This window comes from Salvelinus alpinus, chromosome 9, assembly GCF_045679555.1.
Source record: "Salvelinus alpinus chromosome 9, SLU_Salpinus.1, whole genome shotgun sequence".
Lineage (NCBI taxonomy): Eukaryota > Metazoa > Chordata > Actinopteri > Salmoniformes > Salmonidae > Salvelinus > Salvelinus alpinus.
The window spans coordinates 53057567-53076579 of NC_092094.1; the positions used below are offsets into that span (position 1 = coordinate 53057567).

Sequence of the window (19013 nt, forward strand, 5' to 3'; positions counted from 1 at the left end):
AGAACAGGCTGTTTTGAATAGGATTTGACTGTTCCGAACAGTAATATCTTACCCCAGGATCAGCAAAGACTTGTGAGAAGCTCTTATAGGTGAAACCCCCACTTTGGAGAAGCAGGTCACCGTGGTCTGAGTTCTGCCCACTCAGGACCAGGAGTTTGTGTCCTGCTGAGTCTGTGACTAGAGACTGGATCTGGGGTAGAGAGCAAAACAGAGCAGTTATAGGAAACAGCACAGAACAAATATTGGATCTTTTTATATGGGTTACACTATGAAATGAATCAAATGTATATACATTTTGTTATGCCATTACATTTAAAGCACGGTGAGAGAAAATAGTTTGTTTTATTATAGGGAAAAAAATGAAATGCATTAGGTTTTAAATCATAATGACAAAATGTAAACAGATGTATATAATGATTGAAAGCTGGTTTAAATATAGTAACAAACCAGAAAAATATACATATTTGAAATCTTGAAACACACCTCTGAAGCAACTGTATCCTCTGACGGGTTGACTAACACGACTGTCTCTAGGACATCACTCTTGTGGTGGAGAGTCCTTTGTCCTACAGGGGCCAGGAAATCGAACAACATGAGAGAGAGGCCAGACGTGTTTTGTCAACATCTTTCATGCACTTGCTTTGAACTGTTCTTTCAAATCCTTGAAGACAGAACCAACATTGGCACAGGTCAACAACTTAAAAGGCTACTGAGAATCTTGCCAGAGTCTGAGCAGTCTGCCCCAAAGACATCCTACTGGAGAGCATCCAGAGTTTATCTGTGAAAACCTTTTTCAGTCGGGCAGATTTAGTACTCTGTGCTGCGTGGCGCCTGTATGTGGGGCAGACACTTCGAGAGAGCACACACCACAGTGCGTCAAGGCAAGAACAAAAGTTTGAATAGGAAATAGGTCACCAATGTCTACTACTGGTTGCGGCTTGAAATCAGAGCTAACAGGTACAGCTTTTTTAGAACAGAACAAACCCACTGGGCACACACTGGTTGAACCAACGTGGAATAGATGTTGAATTGACGTCTGTGCGCAGTTGGAAGTGGAGAACAGCTACTGACATTTTCATGCAAGAGAATTGAGAATTGGATAATACCTAAGCTAGAATTACATGGCTTTGTAACATATAAATATTGGGCCAATATATCCGAATGTTTGGCAATCATCATCACAAGGACTTCAAGCATGTGATTTTCAGGTTATTGGTCAATATAATAGACACTGAAAACAATGCAGTGAGCTGGCATAATTGGTATGAAATCACTGACATAAAGAGAGAGAGAGAGAGCAAACATAAAAAATCATAAAGGATTAATTAGTGAATATAATGCTGAATATCTAAGTCGTTCCACCAATTCGGTGCCTTTTGAGAAGTATAACTTGGTCAAAAAAAACATTGGATTTCACCTAATTTTAACATTCTGTCATAAAGAGCACATGTCCAACTTCATAAACACATTTTCCCCATCTCAAGAGGATAAATACAAATAATACTATAGCAAGTGGCTATTTAGTGCCAGATAAAGTAACAGGGTTGACCATAACAGATTTGACGATTTCATCTTAAATCAGCCAAAAATGTCACTTTTCTATGTTTTGTAGTAAAAAATAAAAATAATTGTCTACTAATTGGTTGATGATGTCATTGGAAACACTTATCTTCCTCTATCTTTTTTATTACAAAACATTGAAATGCGAAATTCTCACATATGTTGATGTTGGGGTGGTGCAGGAGAAGATGAACATGAAGTTATTAGATTCTTTTTACATTTAATATACCAGGCTTTTAAAATGAAATATTGTTGCACAATTTCTAATTAAAATATCAAAAGGGATGCAAAAGACACTCTTTTCATGGAACGACCCACTCCTGTGCAGATTTGATATAATTATGTGTCAGCATTTCTACCCATTCAGTTCAGAGGTGTGACGATAAGCATTTAATTCCCGTTTGTTTAAGCACCAATGCAGACTAATAATAGAGCCGGCTAATAATAGAGGGAACTTGACTCTGTGTTCCACTTGGTATCTTCTATACATCCCCTGAGTTTGCCGTCCTCCGCCATTTTGGTACTGTATATGCACTGTCAACTCTTTGCTGTGAAAGAGCTCTACAGAGGGTCGCTTTGTGTTACTTGTAGTGCAGAGCGATTAGTGCTTTGCGAGGTCGGTTAGGTTTTGGTTCGATTATTACAAAATAATCACGGGTTTTCGATTTCGGTTTTGATTATTTGGGTTGAACGCTTTAACACAGAATAAAACAATTAATAAAAGTCCCATGATGGTAGTGACTGTCCATTACTGCGTATCACTTATTAACCATAATTTATTCACATTACTTTACCTTAATAAAATGTTTCAGTTGTTGTGTATATTACATTTGTTTTATTTAATGACTTTATTAATTCATTCCAAGTCATCATCTCATCTCTATAGAGCTGCTGCATATGCTGTCTGACAAAAATCACTATTTTGTAGTACTTGTAGTTCAAAGTAAATAAGGCCTACTTTTATGACTGCTGAATACCAACTATCAATCACTTAGGTCATTTATTTTCAGGTAGAGATACTGTACCTCGCGAAGCAAGAGCTGCTCTCTATATCCCCTCGTGATTGTGCATTCTTCTGCCTCTTCCGTAGCAGGCATAAAAGAAACACAGACCAGACAAGTAGATCCACAATGGATTATGGTCATTGTAGTGAATTACGTTTTATGCGCTAAACTATGTATAATATTGGCCTCCCTACTACATCGCACAGTTCAGGCTGGATCTGATTTATCTCTTGAGAAACTGTGCAATGTGCGAATTGAGCTCACAGAAAAAAAACTGAAAGACATGTAATTGAACCGACGTGGGTCAATTAGTTGTTTAAAAAAATGAAAAATAATCAACATTCCAGTTAATCGCTCAGCACTAGTTGCTTGCCACATGCAAGGTAGTGATTACTGGATTGTGGACTGAGAAAGAGGAGAACAGTAAAAATAGTAAATTAGGGGATAGAAGGTACAGGCCTAGGTGATGAGAATGACAACTTGGCCTGACATGACAGACAGTGTACACTTTTGATTGAAAATCAGGATGGATACTTTTGATTCATTTCCAAAATAGAAAAAGTTTGCATTTGAACAGCTACTCCGACATATCACTGGTTGTATGCTGTGGAGTGACAGCTCAAACTCTCTGTGATTGGTTGGAGTCAGTCAGTTGACTCAGTAGGAGCAGAATAATTGGCTGATATGAAGCAAAAAAGTGAAGCCTCATCCGAATGGCTGTGGTGCTAATGAGCTTTCGTTGCCAATGATAAAGTATGCTTTATTACTCTTAATTGAGGATGCTGGCTATATCATTACATAGAAATTGGAAACCGACCAGCATGGGTGTAAAATGAAAAAAAATGTAAACTAACATTTCTAGATGTTGTAGTAACAATTTGGGAAGAAAGGCACATCACCCAGAGGATATAGCTCACCGTTGCCATGAAAATGGACCGAATCGCTCATCATTACCCTGACCCGGCCTCTGTGTTTTACGGTGAGACGCATTGCAGCATTAGTCTGTGAGAGATGAAAGGTGATTGGACCTGGGGCTTGAGAGAGGAAAGGTGATTGGACCTGCTACAGAACTGATAAAATGCTGCTATTTGCAGCAGGAAAGAGCAAACTGTTAGTATGGTCCCAGATATGTTTATTCCGTCTTGCCAACTACCATAGAAGCTGGTTAGACAACATAAACAGATCTGGGACCAGTCTAGGCAAACTATGAGAGGGACAGTGAAGTTTTACTGCAGAGGTCTACTATAGTTGGAGCAGTGAGGTACCAAAAGAGAACCCTGTTCACTAGAGCATACTGGAAGAACCTTTGATGAGAGTTCGCCCACTTCAGCCTAGCTGCCCACAGACTGTGGGGAAGAAGACTCACTGCATCGTGACTAAGCCATTGACTACATCAGTTAGTTTGGATATCTTACAGTGTAAGAGTACAGAATATGGGGACATGGCGACGTTGGGGAATATACAAAACATGGGCTTAATAGAATACGAGAACAAAGGCATATGATATCAGACCCAGGCAGAATAAGGATAAGTAGGATTATAGTCTATTCCCAGAGAGACAGCGTGTCCCTTTGCCCTCCTGATATGCTTTCTCAGGTGAAACAGCAGAAAGGAGACTGCATTAGCTGCTAGTCCCGGCAGGATGACCCCTCTCTGACATTGCAGGCTGGTACATTGTGATACTTGAACAACAGAGAGTCTATGTCAAGCAGGGGCTGGTCAGTCCAGTAAGTAGACAGGTGAATAATACCCTACGGTATAGAGACTTAAGAGGCTACCATTGCTTTCACTTCTCAGCAAGACATCATCTAGTGATGACAATGTTGGTTATAACTCTCTGTTTCTTTATTCAGAAAAGTAGGTTGCGAAAACAGCAGGATGTTAAACAGGAAGGTTTACTTCATTATTTAACATTAGAGTAGGAAACCACTGTAAGTAGCAGCACTGCTAATAATGAAGAACGGCACACAGTAGAATTTACAGTAAGTGGCCTATGTCATTGGTACCAGTAAGTAAATATGTTCAGATAACAGAATAATCAGAGTCAAATATACAGAAAATCAGATATAATTATATATTACTCATAAACTCCAAAAGCCATGGAGAGTATAGACAAAGATTAGTCAGTTAATGATGTAGGCCTAAAGCATGCCCATCAACCTCCATCCACTATGATGAATAATATACTGCTCAAAAAAATATAGGGAACACTTAAACAACACAATGTAACTCCAAGTCAATCACACTTCTGTGAAATCAAACTGTCCACTTAGGAAGCAACACTGATTGACAATAAATTTCACATGGTGTTGTGCAAATGGAATAGACAACAGGTGGAAATTATAGGCAATTAGCAAGACACCCCCAATAAAAGAGTGGTTCTGCAGGTGGTGACCACAGACCACTTCTCAGTTCCTATGCTTCCTGGCTGATGTTTTGGTCACTTTTGAATGCTGGCGGTGCTTTCACTCTAGTGGTAGCATGAGACGGAGTCTACAACCCACACAAGTGGCTCAGGTAGTGCAGCTCATCCAGGATGGCACATCAATGCGAGCTGTGGCAAGAAGGTTTGCTGTGTCTGTCAGCGTAGTGTCCAGAGCATGGAGGCGCTACCAGGAGACAGGCCAGTACATCAGGAGACGTGGAGGAGGCCGTAGGAGGGCAACAACCCAGCAGCAGGACCGCTACCTCCGCCTGTGTGCAAGGAGGTGCAGGAGGAGCACTGCCAGAGCCCTGCAAAATGACCTCCAGCAGGCCACAAATGTGCATGTGTCTGCTCAAACGGTCAGAAACAGACTCCATGAGGGTGGTATGAGGGTCCGACGTCCACAGGTGGGGGTTGTGCTTACAGCCCAACACCGTGCAGGACGTTTGGCATTTGCCAGAGAACACCAAGATTGGCAAATTCGCCACTGGCGCCCTGGGCTCTTCACAGATGAAAGCAGGTTCACACTGAGCACGTGACAGACGTGAGTCTGGAGACGCCGTGGAGAACGTTCTGCTGCCTGCAACATCCTCCAGCATGACCGGTTTGGCGGTGGGTCAGTCATGGTGTGGGGTGGCATTTCTTTGGGGGGCCGCACAGCCCTCCGTGTGCTCGCCAGAGGTAGCCTGACTGCCATTAGGTACCGAGATGAGATCCTCAGACCCCTTGTGAGACCATATGCTGGTGCGGTTGGCCCTGGATTCCTCCTAATGCAAGACAATGCTAGACCTCATGTGGCTGGAGTGTGTCAGCAGTTCCTGCAAGAGGAAGGCATTGATGCTATGGACTGGCCCGTCCGTTCCCCAGACCTGAATCCAATTGAGCACATCTGGGACATCATGTCTCGCTCCATCCACCAACGCCACGTTGCACCACAGACTGTCCAGGAGTTGGCGGATGCTTTAGTCCAGGTCTGGGAGGAGATCCCTCAGGAGACCATCCGCCACCTCATCAGGAGCATGCCCAGGCGTTGTAGGGAGGTCATACAGGCACGTGGAGGCCACACACACTACTGAGCCTCATTTTGACTTGTTTTAAGGACATTATATCAAAGTTGGATCAGCCTGTAGTGTGGTTTTCCACTTTAATTTTGAGTGTGACTCCAAATCCAGACCTCCATGGGTTGATAAATTTGATTTCCATTGATAATTTTTGTGTGATTTTGTTGTCAGCACATTCAACTATGTAAAGAAAAAAGTATTTAATAAGAATATTTCATTCATTCAGATCTAGGATGTGTTATTTTAGTGTTCCCTTTATTTTTTTGAGCAGTGTATAAACACACAAGTCTCAATCCTCAGGACTGCATCTGTAGTAGCCTAAATGTCAGACAGCTCTGTTTCTCTGCTTTGTTTTAGAATAGCAGGATGTTCTGCCAAGTTCCCCTCCTCTGCCAAGTTCCCCTCCTCTATTCATCCCTCTGGCTTTTCCTTTAACTAGTATCCCAGAAACATGAAAGCATCCCACTTCATGGAAACTGACATCCCACCAATATGAAACGCCGTTTGGGTCTCTGCGTGTCAAAAAACAACATTTGACGTGTCAAGTAACACTATTTAATGTGTCAAATAAGCTTGTTGACAAATCAGGACCTAAATATGACTACACGTCACATACGACTTAACGCGCTCATACATTTTCTACATAGTTATTATACATTCATTACACTATCACACATATTTTTTCTTCACTATCACACGTATTTCATATGTCACAACGATTCATCGATACGTATGCTATGATGCTGGTAAAGTTGTCTCGCGCACCTACAGTGCTGGTCATTAAAAAAAAGTTAGCTAGCTCATGGATGCAAACAATGTTCTTCCCCAGAAACATAGAACACGACATCTGTCTCAGTTGCTATAGTTAGCTAGCTAACTATATAGCTAGGTGTCATCTAAAATAACCCTAATTTATAAGACTGCTCTTTTTGATTAATGGTGGTCGCATCCATCTATTTAAAGCTAGCCACAATAAGGATTAGCCACAATAGTGGACTTTGCGGTTAGCCTTCAAAATAAAAGTATGTCATTGACAGTGATGCAAATTAATACAAATAGTAGAATTATGCCATAATTGAATAGATCATGCTAAACGAGGTTGGAATGTTGTTATATAAAATCAACAAAATACAATAATTTGTTAATTTGACAAAAATCTGTTGAAATCACACTGATTGTATTATTATACTTTAGAATTGCATTGGAGGCATACTTATTTCACTGTACAGCCTTACCTATGGATTGTGGATCAATGGCATAGGGTATCAGTCGGGATTCTGGGATTCTGAAACAACTGTGAATTGAGCCACATTTATTGTCAACCTATGTGTATTGAACACTACTCCAGAGGGAAAACAATACTGCGTGGATGTTTTGGAGTCTGATAACTCTGAGGAAGATGTTAGGAAAAAATATCTTAGGTATTGAGTAGACTGATACCCCATTTCATTGATCCCCAATCCTTAGGTAAAGCTGTACAGTGCAATCTGAATGTCAATACGCACAATAGGCTGACTGGGGAGGTGATTTCCACAGTCACAGTCCCGCAATAAGCGGTACAACGCTAATATTTGCGTAAACTCTTCGCAGTTGTGTTCTGTGGGTGTCACCGAGTAGACTGATACCCCATTTCATTGCTTCACATTCCAACCTTGTTTAACATTATCTAGTCTAAATATGGCATGATTCCACCAATTGTAACCTTATACATCACTTTCAAATAGGTACTTTTATTTTGAAGGAAAAACGTAATTTCCACTAATCCTTATTGAGGCTAGCTTCACAACACATAACCCGGTCCGGTCGAGCCTCACTAACCAGATGAAGCAAGCTGGCTGCTTATAAAGTTAGCTTTGGGCAACAGGGTTAAGTAGCTGCCTAGCTAGTTCAATTTCAATAGGCAAACAAGTGGCAACCTAGCTAATACTTACTCACAAGGATTCCTATATCATTGCTAAGAATAATGGAAATGACTGCAGTTTCTACTGGTTATTGTTTTCAGGCTGGTTGTATTGGTGCTAGATAGGTACCAAGCTAAAGCTAGCTACCCCAGAAGTTGCGGTCAACAAATAATGCCTTATTATCATCGCGGTATTGTAAACACATCATTCGTCGCCGGTGTTTGCTTGTTTAAAGACTTTTTTGTACAGCTTTGACAGTGCTACTCATAGTAGTGGTGGCGCTTGGCTTGCACGTGCAAATTCAGAACACACAACATTCTATAATAGAACTGTGTTATTTGACGTGTCAAATTAAAAGCTTATTTAACACGTCAAATAGTGTTATTTGACGTGTATCTTTTTTTTTTTTTTTACATGCAAAGACCCAAACGGCGTTCTATACACCAAAGGCATGTCGAAAATCCACCTTTCCTATATTTGAGCTATATTTCTTATTTTTCACTTACAAATGTAACTAGCTAGTTTAGCCTACTCAAACACCCGGCTCAAACAGAGGGATGCTATGTTAGCTAGCTGGCTATGACTATCCAACACTGGAACTCTTCCAAGTCAAGGTAGGCTTTGGTTTTATAAATGTATTGCCACCTGGTGTAACTGCTAAACTGCTTACTGACTGTACACTGTACTAACTGTGTTTGATCAGTGGTGTATTCATTCCGCCGATTCTGTTCGTAAACATTTCTTAAACAGAAGCAAGCGCAATGAAATGGGGATAAACATACCTGAATTTGTCCAATAGAAACTCTTGTTTGCAACTGTTGGACTAATGATTACACCCTAGATAAGCTAGGCTAAATCTTAACCAATGCATTTTATTGTTGAGTTTCCTGCTCAATATCCCCAGACTGCTCTTATTTCACAAAGGAATTTTCTATCACTCACTTCTGTGTCATTTTCTGGCATGTACAAAAAGTCGTCAGCAGCTGTGAACTTCTGAAGCAGCCTCCCTAACGCATTCAGCAATAGGCCTGTTTTAGCAATGTCAAAGAGGCTCACAGAGGAGTTAATTACCATATCATTAGCTTGTGTCCTCACTTCTCTGTACAATGGTGGTCCTGACTTCTTGAAGATACACATGATACACATGATAAAACCCAAACCACTCAGACACCCACATCCACACATAATTAATGTGGAAAGCCAGTGAAACCTCAGGAGGAACTAAACTCTTAGCTCTAGACTCACTTGACTTGGCTCTCCATCAGTGGAGGCTCCACAGAGGAGGAAGGGGAGGACACTCCTCCTCAGTGAATTTCCCAAAAATAAAAAGTGAAACTTTTAAAAAGTATTTATCCTTTTTAGATAAAATTCTACAAAATATATTCACGTCACCAAATAATTGATTAAAGCACACTGTTTTGCAATGGAGGTCTACAGTAGCCTCAACAGCACTTTGTAGGGTAGCACCATGGTGTAACCAGAGGACAGCTAGCTTCCATCCTCCCCTGGGTATATTGACTTCAATACAAAACCTAGGAGGCTCATGCTTCTCACCCCCTTCCATAGACTTACACAGTAATTATGACAACTTCTGGAGGACATCCTCCAAACTATCAGAGCTCTTGCAGCATGAACTAACATGTTGCCCAAACAATCAGAGAATCAATCTAGTACTGAAAGCATAAGCTACAGCTAGCTAGCACTGCAGTGCATAACATGTGGTGAGTAGTTGACTCAGAGAGAGAAAGACAGTTTTGAACCAATTAATTTCTTCAAAAATTAAGGGAGAGAGATCACTACCCTACTTAGCAAATGTAGCTAGCTAGTTTAACCTACTCAAACAGAGGGATGCTATGTTAGCTAGCTGGCTATGACTATCCAACACTGGAACTCTTCCAATTCAAGGTAAGCTTTTGGTTTTACAAATGTATTACCACCGGGGCCCACTGGTGTAACTGCTAAACTGCTTACTGACTGTACACTGTACTAACTGTGTTTGATCAGTGGTGTATTCATTCCGCCGATTCTATTGAAAAACGTTTCTTAAACTGAAGCAAACGGAACGAAACTGGGATAAACATACCTGAATTTGTACAATAGAAACTCTCATTTGCAACTGTTGGACTAATGACTACACCCTAGATGAGCTAGATGTAATAGAAATAAGGCCATGCTCCTAATTTTTTTTTGCGTCATCCCTCATCTTAAACAGCACCGATCGCCACAGGTTCCATACAGTACTCCAGGACCCAGAGGAGAGAAGGTCGTTTTCAGACAGAACTCACTGTTACTCTCCTCAGTACTCTTTTACCTAAGCTGACCTGCTTGATATAAATACCCGCATCTGAACTCTGGAAATGGGAGCGCTCTGTTAAAAAACAGCTAAAACAGAGCACTGATCTGATGATCGACCACAGCCCAGTCACTGCACTGCTCCAAATAGCCTGCTCCACATTTAGCAATCAGGGACTGTGAGGAGGTTCAAGGAATTTAAAACGATAACATCTTAAATTCAAGAGTTTCATTCCAAAACGTTATATATCCATTTTCAGAAATGTTGGTAAATGAGCTTTTATTTTTTTAAAGAAATTATGAAAGAGACTGCTGTGTTTTTTCACTAACTAATCATGGCATGGGGTTGTTCAATGACATATGTATTTGTTTAAATCTATCACTTTGTGGTGTCATTTCAGAGATACATATAATCATGTTTTTTTGTTGCAAAATGCTATATATCCGAGAAATAAGTAGTACTGCTAGGTTTTACACAAATGTAACAAATAACTACATTTTTTATAAAGAAATGTAGAAATGATACATTTGCGACATCAATACATTTTAAATGTATACATTTTACATTTTTGTCATTTAGCAGCTGTTCCTATCCAGAGCAACTTACAGTAAGTTACAGATACAGTAGCCTATGTTTGGACGGAGCATGACTTCAGCACCCTGGACAGCTCCTCTATCCAATACACAAAATATACAAACCATAAATCTGGTATCTGATAGAGATTTGATGCTAAAGAGACAACTAAGACTGCATGAACCTGCATATAAATGAACTCTCTGGCACCCTTTTCACACTACCGTGCCCAGTACAGTTGGGCTTGGGCTTGGTTCGGCTCAGTAGTGTGAGAAGGGTATGGATGAGAGATGGTTGGCTTACCCAAAGACACCTTCAAAGTACACACAGCAAGCATCTGACCATCATGGCACCCCATTGTGCTAAGCTATAGATATAGCTCTAAGGGCTACACCTGATGATGTAATTTCCTGTTTACTCCAGCAGTCACTCCTAAGTAACTGAGACAAGGTGACAAAGGTGAGCTTTTACGCAACACTGACACCCAACAGGGAAGAGTAAGAAGGCAATTTGAACCTGATGCCTGCATGGGCCATCTTATCGAAAGCCACCCATCGCAGTAAACAAAGGTAGAGTGGAGAGGCACATGAAAACAGGGTTAGCGCCGCTAATCTCATTTAGCTAATGTGACTTCATCGCCTTCTGAGGGTAGAGCTTAGTATATCTTATTGATAAAGAGGAGCAAATTGAAATGGAAAATGACAGACCAGGCTATAGTCTCCATAAAAGACAAACCACCAAGTATGACATTTTAAAAGCCCAATGCAGTCAAAATTCCTGTGTTTGTATCGTATTGTACCACAGCTGATGAAACAAACTGTAAAAGTAAAAAAAAGTTTTATCTGTGTTATTTCATGATAGTTGCTGGTGGAAAATACAATCTATAAAGGATCTTCTAATAAGCAGATTTTGCACGGGTGGAGTGTCGGCTTGCCTGGTGACATCACCAGGCGGTAAATAAGTTAATAGACCGATAAAGAGAATTTCAAACCTCTCTGACAATAACAGCTAGTTTTCAGTTTTCAGTTGCGCTTCCCCTCTCCACTCAGACCACTCCTGCACACTCCTAGCAAAATATTTGCGTGAGAAAAGTTTTTTTCTTCTAAAAAGCCATGTTTGTTTCTTTTTTGCCATTTTAATGGAAAACTATTACATTAAAGCTGCAATATGTCACTTTTTTGGGCGAGTGAGTTATAGATCTGTCATTCTCCTTGAAAGCAAGTCTAAGAAGTGGTATATCTGTTCTATGTGCGCTATTTCCATACTTCCCATTCTTAAATTTTGTTTTTGTGTCTTTTCCTTTCAGTTATGTACACCAGCTTCAAGCAGCTGAAAATACAACATTTTTGGTTATTGAAAATATATTTCACAGCGGTTTAAATGGTACAACGATTCTCTACATATTGCTTGTTTTGTCACAAAGTGGAATTAGGAAAACTATGAGGAAATGGAGTGATTTCTGCATATTGTACCTTTAAGGCACTTCATTGTTACTGAGAAATTATTTGATGTTGATATAAAATGGCTGCACTTTCATGTAGGCTTCAGTATCAGAGTTTGAATCATTGCTGTATCATATCAGCACTGCAGACTTGGCAAAACAAAATGGCTCCCTCAAATTCAGCCTTTTCTATCCCTGTTTATTTAAACCCCCTTTACCCCACAGGCTTATTTAGCAGGGTGCAAAATATATAGACCATTGTAGTTAGAAATGTAATGCATAGAGCAGACAGTTGGGAAACATGTCGGAAAAACATGTTGGTAACATACAATACAACTCTGTCTGAATGTTCTGTAACGTTTCATCCTAAACAACTAAACAAACCACATGCCAACACCACCCAACCATTTCCTGGATGTCAGTTGGCTTGCCACCTTGAACCTGAACAGTAAGTGTATATCCCAGTTCCTCATTGTAATCCTAGTCCTGTGATTTGGCAGCGCTGGATGATTGTGCTGCTAAGCCAGATAAAGCCGCTCTACGTTAATCGCAGCTGGGCCTCCGAGTACCAATCTCAGACCCCGACCTCGGAATGGTTGTGGCCAAATCACTGAGTACAGGGGTGTGTTCATGAGGGCACAACAATGGACAACAAAAATGAGCATTTCTAATTGGACAAATTCAGATACTACCTTCCCATTTCACTCCATTTCAGACCGTTTTCATGCCTAATGAATACCACCCAGATCATCACCTGGGGAAATGAGGCAGGACTATCTTTCGGAGTCTCTGTATTAGAGATTGACCGATTTTGATTTTTCAATGCCAATACCGATTATTGGAGGACCAAAACAAGCCGATACCAATTTAATCGGCCAATTTTTTTTTATATATATTTGTAATAATGACAATTACAACAATACTGAATGAACAATGAACACTTTTATTTTAACTTAATATAATACAAATAAAAATCAATTTAGTCTCAAATAAATAATGAAACATGTTCAATTTGGTTTAAATAATGCAAAAACAGTGTTGGAGAAGAAAGTAAAAGTGCAATATGTACCATGTAAAAAAGCTCAAGTTTAAATTCCTTGCACAGAACATGAGAACAAATGAAAGCTGGTTGTTCCTTTTAACATGAGTCTTCAATATTCCCAGTTAAGAAGTTTTAGGTTGGAGTTATTATAGGAATTATGATGCGTCGACTATTTCTCTTTATACCATTTGATTTCATATACCTTTGACTATTGGATGTTCTTATAGGCATTTTAGTATTGCCAGCCTAATCTCGGAAGTTGATAGGCTTGAAGTCATAAACAGCGCAATGCTTGAAGCATTGCGAAGAGCTGCTGTCAAACGCAGTAAAGTGCTGTTTGAATGAATGCTTACGAGCCTGCTGCTGCCTACCACCGCTCAGTCAGACTACTCTATCAAATATCAAATCATAGACTTAATTATAATAAACACACAGAAATACGAGCCTTTGGTCATTGATATGGTCAAATCCGGAAACTATAATTTAAAAAACAAAACGTTTATTCTTTCAGTGAAATACGGAACCGTTCCGTATTTTATCGAACGGATGGCTACCCTAAGTCTAAATATTGCTATTACATTGCACAACCTTCAATGTTATGTCATAATTATGTAAAATTCTGGCAAATGAATTACGGTCTTGTTAGGAAGAAATGGTCTTCACACAGTTCGTAACGAGCCAGGCGTCCAAAACTGCTGCTATACCCTGACTGCTTGCACAGAACGCAAGACAAGTGACACAATTTCCCTAGTTAATATTGCATGCATTTATTTAAACTAATTATGCAGGTTTAAAAATATATACTTCTGTGTATTGATTTTAAGAAAGGCATTGATGTTTATGGTTAGGTACATTTGTGCAACGATTGTGCTTTTTTCGCAAATGTGCTTTTGTTAAATCATCACCCGTTTGGTGAAGTAGCATGTGATTCGATGGTAAATTAACAGGCACCGCTTTGATTATATGCAACGAAGTTGAAGTAGCCTTTGATTTGATGGTAAATTAACAGGCACCGCTTTGATTATATGCAACGCAGGACAAGCTAGTTAACCTAGTAATATCATCAACTATGTGTAGTTAACTAGTGATTATGTGAAGATTGATTGTTTTTGATAAGATAAGTTTAATGCTAGCTAGCAACTTACCTTGGCTCCTTGCAGCCACAAGGTCCTTTTGATGCTGCACTCGCGTAACAGGTGGTCAGCCTGCCACGCAGTCTCCTCGTGGATTGCAATGTAATCGGCCATAATCGGCGTCCAAAAAGGCAGATTACTGATTGTTATGCAAATTACTGATTATTATGAAAACTTTAAATCAGCCATGCCGATTAATCGGTCGACCTCTAGTCTATATACTACTCTAAGAAGGCTCCCCTTTCTAAGGCTTCTTACCCTATCTGCAGGGACCAGACAGAATAAACTCCAGGAGGCAAACGGTGAGATATAGCCTGGGCTGGCGTCAAAGTGCTCTGACATCTATGGCCAATCTTCTCTGACCAGTGAGGAAGGATGTGCTATAATATACAACAAAGGAAAGGATGAAACTAAGTATATTCACCCACCCCATTAAGTACAGGGCCGGCTCTAGCCTTTTGGGGGCCCTAAGCGAGATTTGGTTGCCCCCCATACAAAAAACATCTGTTATACAGTTCATTTAAATTCTATACATTTTGCCATTAGGTGGAATCAAATAAAATGTTATTTGTCACATGCTTCGTGAACAACAGGTGTGGCGTAACGTGAAATGCTTACTTTTACGGGCCCTTCCCAACAATGCAGAGAAAGAGAGAAATGTTGCAATTCTACAAATTTTGCCATGACTTAGGCCATGTTAATAATATCTGAGTGAGAGTGACTAACAAAATCAATGGGGGCCCCCTGGAGGTCAGGGCCCCTGGGCACCTGCCCTGCATGCCTGGTCAGTATTCGGCCATAATTACTACAAATTTACAGTGCCTTCAGAAAGTATTCACACCCCTTGACTTTTTTCACATTTTGTTGTGTTACAGCCTGAATTTAAAATGGATTCATTTGAGATTTTGTGTCACTTACCACACAATACCCCATAATGTCAAAGTGTAAAAGTGTAACTATGCTTTTACACATTATTACAAATGTAATAAAACACAAGCTGAAATGTCTTGAGTCAATAAGTATTCAACCCATTTGTTATGGAAAAATGTTCTTATCAAGTAAAAAAATAAGTTCACTCACTTTGTATGCAATAATAGTGTTTAACAGGATTTTTCAGTGACTACCTCATCTATGTACCCCTAAACATACAATTTTCTGTAAGGCCCCTCAGTCGAACAGTGAATTTCAAACACAGATTCAACCACAAAGACCAGGGAGATTTTCTAATGCCTCGCAAAGAAGGGCACCTATTGGTAGATGGCAAAACAAAAAGCAGAGATTGAGCATGGCGAAGTTATTAATTACACTTTGGATGGTGTATCAATACACCCAGTCACTACAACGATACAGCCGATCTTCCTAACTCAGTTGCTGGAGAGGAAGAAAACCGCTCAGGGATTTCACCATGAGGCCAATGGTGACTTTAAAACAGTTACAGAGTTTTATGGCAGTAATAGGATATATATTTAATCCATTTTGAATTTAGGTTGTAACACAACAAAATGTGTCAAGGGGTCAAGGGGTATGAAAGCTTTCTGAAGGGCACTGTAGATAGCTGGCTAGACTGACTTACCATCTAAACATTGGCTAATTGAGTGACTGTCAGTGACTGACATAAGAGAAAAACTGCTGATACACAAACAAAAATGTCAAACTTGCATCCTTGTGTGTTCTACTATTCTAACTCATACCAGTAATTTGAGACCCCAACTGAGTTCCAACTGAGTTCCTGTTTTAAAGCAAGTTTTCTGCAGTTCTACACATTTTGCCATGGGGCGGAGAGAAAATGTGGCAATTTTATTTTAAAAAGTACATGCACTTCTAAAAATGTTGACATGGGGCAGAATGTTTTTGTTGTTGTTTGACAGCTAATTTCCTGCAATTCTACCCCATTTGAAATGACTTATGCCATGTTATTAATGATATCTGAGTGAGAGTGACTAAACATTTTTTACGGGGGCCACCTAGAGGTCAGGGTCCCTGGGCACATGCCCGGCGTGCCATGATTACTACAAGTTTAGTTAGCTGGCTAGACTAATTTAACAATCTAAGAATGGTAAGCTGACATGGCTAATTGAATGACTGTCAGTGACTGACATAACAATATAAAAATTGCTAATTCACAACCAAATTTTAAACTTGCACCTTGTTTTTCTACTATTCTAACTCTTAACAGTAAATTGAGACCTAGACTGAGTTCCTAGCCGCCTGGGGCCCTAGGCGACCGCTTATGTCGCTTCGGCCTGGAGCCAGCCCTGATTGAGTATCAGGAGATGAAGAGACAAGGAGAACAGAGAAGACACATCGGTGAAGGTATAATAATAGACAATTAAAATACAACAGAGGGCATAAAGACAGAGAGAGGGGGAAAAAAGGCAGTAAAGAGAGTGAGGAGACAGCCAGAAAAACAGACAGACAGAAAAGGGCAACAGTAATGGTTTGGCGCTGTGTCACCGTCTCCTAGAGACCCGGGCTGCCCACACTGTGCCAACCATGACATCACCACTGCCACTCGAGGGGCCTACAGCCATTCGAGGGATCCACTGCCACTCGAGGGGCCTACACTGCCAATAAATATCTCGCCTCCAACTCTCCTGACCAAACCATCTTTCACTCTTGTTTTACTATATTGCATCCAAAATCATTGCTTAATTTTCCTTTTACAGTATTCCATCTAGCTCCATGTAGGCTACTGAGGAGCTTGACTATTAGGTATGAGGCTGCGAGGGGAGACGGAACAGTCATTTCTCAATTTTTAAACACCCTTTTCACAGATCTTTTGTTTTGACTTCTCTCATAAAATCATTAAGAATTAGGGAAGTCAATTGTATGATGCCGCAAGATGCAAACGATTAGAAGTTGGTAATGAATACTAATTGCACCACAATTTTGTGCTTGTGTAACCACAACTAATCTACAGCCCACACAGCCAGTAACACATCTGAATATCTCTTCTGCATATTGCATGGCAAATGCTCTAAGTGTAGCCAACACACACACACAATCATAAGGTGGGCATCTCCTCTCCATACTTATGTCCAAGAGGTGTCAGGGTTCATGTAATGATTATAAAATGGCTGTCACAAATGAGTCAGATGCACAGTGACATGTCATCCATCACCATGACAAACCCAAGACAGGGTCACAGGGTTGAATAGACAACAACCAGGGGACACGAATTATGAAAAATACCTGTCAAGGTGACCTTCAGCACAATGACAAGTGATACCATGACACCATTGCTTAAGGTGAGAAAACCCAGAGAGAGAAAGAGAAAGAACATTCTCTGTCCTTTTCCATCTGAACAAATCTTATTTCGGGAATCCAGCAAGCAAGGAGGTGGAAATTCCCATAAAATACCCCATAGATATGCCTCTTCAAGTGAATGTTAAGCGCTATGTAACATTTTTGGACAACGGATTTCCATTATGGAGGTTATGCATAAAAAAAATTTTGGCCCACTGATGTTTTGTCCCTCACTGTATTTGTGATTTGGATTTTGTCCTTACTTGGAGTGTTGAAATGTATGAGTATATTTGTTGAGGCTTGAGGCATGTTTCTTCCCTTCAATACAAAAGCTCACACAATACACAAACAAAGAAAATCAAGAGTAGCTGCAACCCATATCATGAGAATGACAAATCTAGGTGACAAATCTAATTATTTAGTTTCCTCTGGGAGAATTTTAGTATGGAACTCTACGTCAAAAAATGCAGAGATGTAGGCTACATGAAATTGATCTTCCCAAAAGGACCATCTTTGCTTGCACGGCTTGCTTGAGCCCAAGCACCTCAGTGCCTAAAGGTGTGTCAGGCAAATTGAATGCCTGGTACTCCAGGCCTAGTCAGCAGATTTGGGATCAGGATTGGAGATGGAGCAGGACGACCATGGGGACCAGTGGAAATAGAAGTCTTCAGTAGAGGATCAATGTTTACTGCTGTACTGCACCGTTCAAGGGAAACATCACATCAGCCCAATATGCCTGCTTTCAGCAATAATGCCTGTCTGTGCTGTGACTGCTGTCTGTTTGCTCGTTCGACTGCTTGTACTCCCTCTCTGTCTCTCTGATAATGAAGATAGTTTTATCTGTCATTTCTCTTTGCTCATTTAAGCTGTTCTTGACATAACATGGACTTGGTCTTTTACCAAATAGGGCTATCTTCTGTATACAAACCCTACCTTGTCACAACACAACTGATTGGCTCAAATGCATTAAGAAGGAAAGAAATTCCACAAATGAACTTTTAACAAGGCACACCTGTTAATTGAAATGCATTCCAGGTGACTACCTCATGAAGCTGGTTGAGAGAATATCAAGATTGTGCAAAGCTGTCATCAAGGCAAAGGGTGGCTACTTTGATGAATCTAAAATCTAAAATATATTTTGATTTGTTTAACACTTTTTTTGGTTACTAAATGATTCCATATGTGTTATTTAATAGTTTTAATGTCTTCACTATTATTCTACAATGTAGAAAATAGTACAAATAAAGAAAACCCTTGAATGAATAGGTGTGTCCAAACTTTTGAATGGTACTATATATATATATATATATATATATATATATATATATATATAA

At 40.0% G+C, this 19013-nt stretch overlaps 1 protein-coding gene across 2 annotated transcripts in view; it reads right to left on the reverse strand.

Moving 5' to 3' along the window:
* Nucleotides 1-19013, reverse strand: part of LOC139530353 (microtubule-associated protein futsch-like) — a 74774-nt gene that overhangs the window by 14447 nt on the left and 41314 nt on the right. For both annotated transcript variants that reach the window (XM_071326678.1, XM_071326679.1), the window contains 2 exons: nt 484-566; nt 53-190 (listed from right to left, as the gene is read on the reverse strand). In XM_071326678.1, the coding sequence (XP_071182779.1) occupies nt 53-190; nt 484-566 (221 nt within the window). The remainder of the gene's footprint in view (nt 1-52; nt 191-483; nt 567-19013) is intronic.